Raw genomic sequence first — 9708 nt, forward strand, 5'->3', positions numbered from 1 at the left:
TGGTGTTTTTCCCTTTTTGGTCAGCAAATTGCTATTTAAAAGGAACCTAAAAGTTCTTTTGGGGAGGTAAAATAAGCAAATATTAACTTCCACTCATTTCATCATTTTTATTTTAGAGTGAGATAATTCGAGATAATACTGGGATTTTGGAATGTGTTAAAGAAGGCATTGGAAGAGTGATAGGCCTGGGAGTGCCTCATAGCAAAAGACTGCTTCCTCTTCTCTCCTTGATCTTCCCCACGGTGCTGCATGGGGTTCTTCATTACATCATCAGCTCCATCATTCAGAAGATCGTCCTACTAATTATAAAGAGAAAGACTTATGGCCACCCAGCTGACAGCACTAGCCCGGTGCAGAGTATGCTGGATGCTTATTTTCCAGAACTAATTGCTAACTTTGCTGCCAGTCTTTGCTCTGATGTTATACTTTATCCTTTGGAAACAGTTTTGCACCGCCTTCACATTCAAGGAACACGCACAATAATTGACAATACAGACCTTGGCTATGAAGTGCTTCCAATTAATACACAGTATGAGGGAATGAGAGACTGTATCAATACCATAAAGCAGGAGGAAGGAATGCTTGGTTTTTATAAGGGGTTTGGTGCTGTTATAATACAGTACACATTGCATGCAGCTGTCTTACAGATAACTAAAATCATTTACTCTACGCTTCTTCAAAATAGCGTTTGAGATGTAAGTTCCTGATTAGTCTAAAAGGCACAATCTGGACACTTTGCTATGAAATTGTGAGGGATAAAAGTGAATACTGGGGGGGGAAATGGATTAGAAGTGAAACTGGTAGAGAAAGCCCATGTTCATTATATTGACTTTTTTTTTTTTTTCCTTAAGGCATAGGTCTCTTTGGAATCAAAAGTATTCCAAATTTGAAAACTCAATAAAAATAATATTCATCAATTAAATTCTAGCTAGTGTAGCACGCATACAGAACTAAAAATGATGTTGGGCAGAAGCAAAAATTTATCAAATACAAAGCAAAACTTTACAGAGCTGAATTTATTCTATCTAACTTTAATATTTATTACATGTTTATTTTACCTTCTTGGTTGATATTTGTATGTCATCCTTAATGTGTGGTATCAAGAGGTCATAGCTTACCTTCAAGCAATAAATGTGTAACAGTGATAATGATGAGAAGGATTAGATTTGGCAATCTGTAATCAGGAGTTGAAGTTTTAAATTGTATTATCCCTATATAACGTTTTAATGGCTGCATATTATATAAAGCCATTTTTGTTCACATACAAAACTTGGAATTTCCTTCCTTTCAACAAATTTTCCACCCTTAGATCAGCTTATTACATAAGATGAAGTCACACACGTTCTGTTTAAATATCAAAATAGAATATTAAAAGCCAAGGTATCCAAAGATTTAAGGCAAACAGCATACTTGTCTATATCCAAATGCAGCATTTTGGTACCAGCAATTTGATGTTCGTCATATGTTTATAAAGCTTGATTTGCTTACCTAGTTATGTGAATCATCAGGCTGTTTTTAGAGCCACTCTTAACAGAGATAGAAAATAAAATAATCATGACAACTATTACTGTTTCTAAATTTAGAAATTGTGTGCTGAAAGGAATATCACTTGTCTTTCATTTCTGAATGAGTGTCTTAGTGGAGACGTGATTAAAATTCACCTGGGAATTTGTGCCTCTTGCCTTCTGTATAGTTATCATAAATTAATGTCTTCAGTTTTTATTCCAGGTTTGTTTATAATTTCATAATCCAAATATCCTTAATGCCTTTTATTTAAACTTGTTTGGATGAATACTGAAGAAAAAATATAAACTTTAAAGAAAGTTTGTCCTCACTTTTTATGGATGAGGTAAAGAGGTAAATTTTAATAAATAATAAGCAAAAAAATTGTATGTTCCTAAACGGATGAAGTTCTTTGTATAGTAAAATGATATGCATTTGACTGATCCATCATTTAACATTTTAAAGTTTCATTCCCTCCTGTAAGTGTTCACAGTTTTACTATGAGCCATGTAGTACACTGAAGTGCAATGACTTTGCACTTACATTTTCAAGCCAGATTTATAAATAGACTTATTTTAGTTGCTAAATATCAGAGAAGTGGTTACTTGATGTGATTAATAATGTTGGAATAAAAAAATGATAACCAAGAAGTGTGAAACAGTATTTAAGTAGCAACTCTGTCTATTATCCTGTGTTGTATGTTTGTGGGTGGTCCCCCCCCCCCCAATTACTAAAACATACAAGTTTTACGTTTTTAAATTTCACCAAGAGAGGAAAAATAAAATTAAACACCACTGATCAGATATTGTATTTTATGTTTACTCTTTCATATTATGGTTTATTTTCTCCAATGTATGGCATTTAAATTGTATTCATTACTTTTAAACTACTAAGTAAGTTGTTAGATATTTATATGTCAAACTTCCTAAAAATCCTTTCTTTTTTATTATAATCAATGAAGATAGTTTCAGGCAAGAGTTAACTTCTGAAAATTGCAAGTATCAGAAAGTTTCTGGGAGAGAATCTGAATGGAATCAAGTATTTACTAGTGGAAATAAATGGGATCTTTTACCTAGTAAAAATTAGGTATTTCAAAATTATTTGATGGAAGTTAGCATGTAGATTCAGTTAGATAATTGTTTCATTATGAAATCATTTCAAGACTAATAGCTTGAACCACGCACAAGTAAGGTTAGTCTTATTTTCTGTCTCTTTGGAAAAAGTAATCAAATTAACATCAAAACAAAATGAAGTTGGCCAAAAAAATTGAATGTAGCAAGTTAAAATACTAATTTTTTTAAACTCTTCACCTGATGATATGTTTTTACTGATTTTAGAGGGAGAGAAAAGAGAAGAGAGATGAGAGAGAAACATTGATCTGATCAAACTTGCAACTTGGGTATGTGCCCTGTCCCTATTGGTGTACTGGACAACACTAGCCAACTGAACCACTTAGCTAACGCAAAATACTAATATTTTTTACTCACATTACAAAATAGTTGAAATATAAAAATCTTCAAAATTCAAGCACTTAAATGCTGGCCAAATATGTATAACTGAATTTAGAGAGGAATAAGTGAAATAAACATTGGACATGCTCTTTCCCTTTTTTAAAAGAGCATTATTTCTTTAGTATATAGGTGCCAAAAGCAAATATCCATGCACTACATTTCTTTGGGTGATAACAGCTCAATAATATTTGCAATACAGTATGATTAATAGTATGAATGAGAATCCATAGGCCCTATGGTCGCTTCACATAATCGATTTTGGCCATGGAGATGAAGTGTGATATGCTTGCCTTACATTGTATGAGTTCTTAATTTGAGTCAGATAGCTAGAAAGCGATTGAATTAAAAACTGAAACACATGATAAATATTAACTTATTTTGTTTAGTGAATTTATTCATTGATTTCCTAAATCTGTTTATAAATTTCTTTACCATATGGACCCTTTCTATGGACCCTTTAAAATAATTCCTAAGTTTATCAAGTTTAATCAAGCCTCTAAATTTTCAGCACTAGATGTATGAGATAGTTAAAAACCAGCCAATTTCAAAATGGCTCTGGATTGGGGGATGTGATGTGTTAGTTACTATTTCCACAAACAAAACTGGAGAGGTAAGAAGTCTCACTCATGTACCTGACTACTCACAGCTCTTTTTAGTACTGGCTTTATTATAACCGCACAAAATACTCATTTTACCTGTTGGGCACAAATGCTTCAACATTTCTCAGTGTGTTCATAGATCTGCTCAGAAAATAAAATATTCTGCTTTAATACTGGTCTTTTTCACATGTGATTCTGAAGGATGTTTGCCTTCAGTTTGCTTACTCCCATGTTTTATCATAAAGGACTACTTTTCCAGCTCTTGAAAAGATAGGCAGGTTTCAATTAGGTTTTCCCCCCCCAATAATATAAGCAAATAAAATCCCCCTAGTAACACTTCACATTGCACTAGAATTTCAGTGATCTTAACTTTGGCATTTCTGCTTTCTCTTCTAAGTAGTTGTACATTTTGCTCGCTAATGTGTTTCTTTTGAGTCATTGAGAATCACTGACATGGTACCAAGTTGGATAGCAGAGTAGCAAAAAATTGGGATTTGACAATGACTCATATAATATTACCTCAACTAGAAGAGGTGTTTTGTTTGTATGTGTATTTCTGTGTGTCTTTTTAAGTTGTTTTTATCTCACTGACGTTTTAAATGTTTTCAGTAAGTTGTGTAACATGAAAAGATTCAATAAAATGTTGAAATAAAGTTAGAATTTTTCTATTACTGAAATGTTGAAATAAAATTGGAATTTTTCTATTACTGATGCTGGAGAACTATGCAGGCTGGTGATATAGGGGTTCAGAATATGTCACCCCAAAACATGGGGTTAGCATTTGTTTGAAAGGTACTTGAGAAGCAGTGGTGCAAAATGGACACTGCCCCTCCTTTGCCCCTCTTAAAGTGTATGATAAAGTTACCCTGCTTGTACCAGGGAGAGTCATGGAGTTTAGGGCTCTGTAAATAAACCTTGTTAATTCCTCACCATTTATTTCCCTTAGCACAAACCCCTCTGCCTTGTCAATTCTTCACAAGTGAATTGTTTCATTGTCTAAAAGATAATAAAATTTTCTGCTCTGATCACTTCTTTGCATCATGTTTTATAGGGCTTCTGTATATACAAACTCAAGTTTTTCTCCTATTAATTTGTCTTATGTTAATTAAGTTATTAGACCAGCCAAAGAAGGGGAGAAGGAAAATTTTTCTACACTACAGTGATAAAAGTTTCTTTTTTTTAAAGAAATGAAGACCAAGAAAAAAAAAATATATATATATATATATATGTAAAATTAAACTTTTTTGCCCAACATTTAAAAAATCCTTAGTGATGTTTTATGAATTGGACTCCAAAGGCAAGGGAAAACAATAAACAAATATGGGACTACATCAAACAAAATGACCAACAAAACTAAAAGATGTTAGAAGACATTTGCAAATGATATTTAAAAAGGGTTAATATCAAAAATATATAAAGAATTCCTACAAGACTACAACAACAAAAAACGATTTAAAAAATAGTCAAAGAACCTGAATAGACATTTTTCTAAGGAAGACATATAGATGGCCAGCAGGATTTTCAACATCACTATTTATTAGGGAAATACAAATCAAAACCACAGTGAGAAATCACCTCACACTTGTTAGAATGGCTGTTATCAAAAAGACAAAAAAGTGTTGGAGAGAATGGAGAAAAGGAGCCCTTGCACACTGTTGGTGGGATTGTGCATTGGCACAACCACTGTGGAAAACAGTATGGAGGGTCCTCAAAAAATAAAGAATAGAACTACCATATCATCCAGCAATTCCTCTTCTGGGTATTTATCTGAAAAATATGAAAATATTAACTTGAAAAGATATATGCACCCCTATGTTCACTGCAGCATTATTTATAACTAGAGGCCCTGTACACAAAATTTGTGCATGGGAGAGGTGGTCCCTCAGCCCGGCCTGCAGCCTCTCATAATCCAGGACCCCTCGGAGGATGTTCAACTGCCAGTTTAAGCCTGACCCCTAAACTGGCAATTGGACATCTCTCTCAAAATCTAAGACCACTGGCTCCTAACTGCTCACCTACCTACCTGATTGCTTCTAACCACTCTGCCTGTCTGCCTCATCCCCCCTAAACATTCTACCTGCCTGCCTCATCACCCCTAATTGCTTGCCTTCCTGCCTACCTGATCACTCCTAACTGACTCTGCCTGCCTGCCTGCCTGATCACCCCTAACCACCTCTGCCTGCCTGCCTGATCACCCCTAACTGCTGGCCTGCCTGCCTCATTGCCCCTAACCACTCACCTGCCTGCCTAATCACCATAAACACTCTGCCTGCCTGCCTCATTGCCCCTAACTGCTCACCCTGCCTGCCTCATTGAACCTAACCACCTCTGTCTTGGCCCCCCGCCACTGTGGCTTTGTCCTGAAGGACATCTAGAATGATGTCTGGAAGGTCATTTGTCCAGTTAATTAGCATATCCTGCTTTTATTATTATAGATTATTATATAATAGATATCCAACATATGGAACAACCTAAGTGTCCATTGGATAAAGAAGATGTGATGTATTACGTACAATGTAATACTACTCAACCAAAAAAAAAGAAAAGAAAATTGCCATTTGTGGCAACATGGGTAGATCTTGAGGGTAAGTGGATGATTTCACTCACATGTGGAATATAAAAAAGAAACAAATGAGTAAAGAATATAAAAACCAAACTCATAGATACAACAGAATGATGGATATCAGAGGAGGAAAAGTCCTTAGGGAAGGACAAAATGGGCAAAGAGGGTCAAATACATGGTGGGGGATGGAAACTAGACTATTGGTGGTGAACACACATAGTGTATACAGATGCTAAATTATAATGTATACCTGAAACATATCATGTTATTAACCAGTTACCTCAATAAAATAAAATCATTTTGATATAACTGTGATATGGCTCACAGATAACATTTTCTAAATATGGTTTCCTTTGCATTATCTTTTGTTTACAAAAGAAAAACATTTTCATATTTGATCCTTACAGCATTCCTCAGGCATTTTCTAAGGAGTCCCGTGAGGGAGGAAATAGATATAGATGGTGGGCCCAGCTTGAAAGTGGTATAAGGTTATCAGAAAAACCTATAGCCTCCCAGGCAGGACTGATGGTTGAGACATGCAGGAGACTGCCTAAAGCCAGGGATGGGATTTTTTTTTTTTTGGCAAATTGGGACATTTAATGTGGTCATGCATCCTGGGGAATTTAGAAAGACACACATATGCCCAGGACAGTATGCATACTCAGAACAAAACTGAGAAGACCCTAAAGGTTCACTATTGGATGACTTATAAACTCAGACAGGAAGTGAAGGGTTAGGCAGAGTTGTAAATAATCTGGCTAAGTGTTCAAGGGGTGTCCCAACACAGAGTCCATCCACCAAGTTAAGCAACTAACTAAATACAAAGCCAGAAATCAAACTTAGGTCTTGTGATCCAGTTCAGTGTCTCACCCTAACCCCTCAAAGTCCAGAATAGATGGTACTGGGGCCCAAGACAGGCTGCCCCGAAGTATCCCATAATGGCATATCTTTTATTTATTTATTTATTTATTTTTATATATTTTATTGATTTTTTACAGAGAGGAAGGGAGAGAGATAGAGAGCTAGAAACGTCGATGAGAGAGAAACATCGACAAGCTGCCTCTTGCACACCCCCTACCGGGGATGTGCCCGCAACCAAACCGGAATCGAACCTGGGACCTTTCAGTCTGCAGACTGATGCTCTACCACTGAACCAAACCGGTTTTGGCGCATAATGGCATAACTTTTAGATAAAGCTATTTGACCAACAACTGGTGCCAGAAGGGCACCTTGACCATCCTTGTCTCCTTGAATGCAGGAAATAAATCCCTGTGAGAGGTATCTTCCCACATCTGGAAGACCCTTATATTAAACAACTTAGAGCCCCCCCCCCAAAAAAAAAAAAAATCTGTGTAATCAAAATTTATTGCAACTTTTCTAATTTACTGATTTTAAATTCTTCATTAACAAATACTCAAACCTTGTTTATATTCTTCTATAATGAGCATTTAACTTTTTTGTTTGGTCAACCTCTCACAAATGTATTGTTTGTTTGTCTAAATAGTATAAAAGGTGCCTGGTTTGATCATTTCTTTGAGCCTCATTTTATGGTCTGAGCATCATATTGCAATTCTGTGGGCAAGTATTATTTTGTTTTTTCTCCTGTTAATCCAGTCTTGTGTCAATTTTATTGCCTTATTATTATTCTTATTGCTATAAGAACTACAGAAGGGTAGAGATGGAAAATTCTCCCCCTCCTGACAATGTTCTAATAATATCTGCTCTTTAAAAATAAGAACAATGGCTAACATTTATTGAGCACTTAGTAAAATGCCACATCATTAAGAATTTAAGTGCATGACTTCATACATTCCCTCCAGCACCCTTATAAAGTAGGTACTGTTAGTATCTCTTTTTATAAATGCAGGAACAAAGGCTGGGAGGTTAAGAGCTTTGCCTAAGATCAGACAGTAAGTAGCACAGCTAGGATTTAACTCAAGCTTGCCCAATTCTTACACTTCTAGCTGGTCACCAGGCTAAAGTTTGTCTTGCTTTAGTGACATCCAACAGAAGGGCCAAAGGACACCTCTGTTCTCACTAACTGATGAATTGCTTCTCTGCTGAATCTGTACCGGTTTCTAAAAGCTCTTTGCTAGGTCCTTCTACAGCCCTCACCATTCCTCTGGAAACAATCTCCAACCTCTCTCCTTTTCTTTGAGCTTCTATAGCCTCTTATTCTGACTTATTATATGGACTTTCTACCTTGTAGTTATCTGTAGCATTTAAGTTTTCAAAATATACTAGACATGATGTTGTCTCCACATTCCCACTATACATGCATAGACAAAGACATAATGAATTACACAGACATAATACATATGGAATGAGCAAAGGAATCTTATAGAATACTATACCCAATCTTGTCTATATACTTTAAACGTATTCCCTTTTAGCTTATAATTTCAAAAGTGAAAGTGACCTTTGGAAATCATCTTGACTAAATCTCTAATTTTACACAATTGTAAACTGACTCCTGGAGATGTTTGGTAATTTGACTAAGGTCACAGAATAACAGCTTGTACTACAACCCAGGTCTTACCACTCCCAGACTGGTTTGTCCTGTATCACCTGCCACTTATCTTTCATTCAACACTGACTGACTCCCTCCATTCTATCTACGCATATCTATACAAATATACAAATACTAGAGGCCCAGTGCGTGACATTTGTGCATGGGGAGGGGGAAATCCCCTCAGCCCAGCCTGTACCCTCTCCAATCTGGGACCCACTGGGGGATGTCCTACTGCTGATTTAGGTCCGATCCTGGGAATCGGGCCTAAACCAGCAGTAGAACATTCCACTCACAATCCTGGACCATTGCCTCTGTGTGCCAGCCTGATCGCCCCTAACTGAACCCCCCTCTAGCCTGGTCACCCCAAACTGCCCCCCTCTGCCAGCCTGGTCACCCCTAACTGCCCTCCCATTGCTGGCCTGGTCACTCCCAACTATCCCCCCTGCTGGCCTGGTTGCCCCACGCAGACTACTGTTCAGTCATTCGGTCATCCCTCACTAAGCCCTCTGTTGGCCTGGTCAGAGGCAGCCATCTTGTGAGGTCATGAGGGTCAATTTGCATATCACCTCTTTATTATATAGGATATACATGAAATTCTGAGCTCTGTGGCACTTGATAGATATCACTTTTTTTTTTTAATCAACTTGCAAATTTTTTATCTCATTCATGTTTTCTCTTCTTCACTGGTTCCAATTCTACTTCTGTGAGCAGAGTTTCCTATGTTCTAAGGCTTTACTGTTTTGCCTAGGATATATCATCCACTACCATTGTTTCAATTTAATTTTCTGTGTTTACACTCAGCCCTGATTTGTCCTCCAATCTCCACACCCACATCTCCAATTACTTTATGCATATTGGAACTTGTGTTCCTCACTGTTGCCTCAAATTCAATATATTGAAAGCTTAATTCATTGTCTTTTACAAGCTAGCTGCCTTCTCAATAAAGTTAACATTTTCCTAATCATGGAACCAATTTTGAATAAACTTTAATTTCTTCTCAGATATCTCATAGTCAATCAA

At 36.5% G+C, this 9708-nt stretch overlaps 1 protein-coding gene across 1 annotated transcript in view; it reads left to right on the forward strand.

Annotated features, from left to right (window-relative positions):
• SLC25A46 (solute carrier family 25 member 46) overlaps window positions 1-4641 on the forward strand; it is a 25070-nt gene extending 20429 nt beyond the window's left edge. Inside the window, exon 8 of the mRNA XM_036409305.2 lies at window positions 117-4641. Within this exon, the coding sequence (XP_036265198.1) occupies window positions 117-692 (576 nt within the window). The 3' untranslated portion in view covers window positions 693-4641. The remainder of the gene's footprint in view (window positions 1-116) is intronic.
• Window positions 4642-9708: the final 5067 nt, after the last annotated feature.

Source organism: Pipistrellus kuhlii, unplaced genomic scaffold (assembly GCF_014108245.1).
Source record: "Pipistrellus kuhlii isolate mPipKuh1 unplaced genomic scaffold, mPipKuh1.p scaffold_m20_p_4, whole genome shotgun sequence".
NCBI classification, from domain to species: domain Eukaryota; kingdom Metazoa; phylum Chordata; class Mammalia; order Chiroptera; family Vespertilionidae; genus Pipistrellus; species Pipistrellus kuhlii.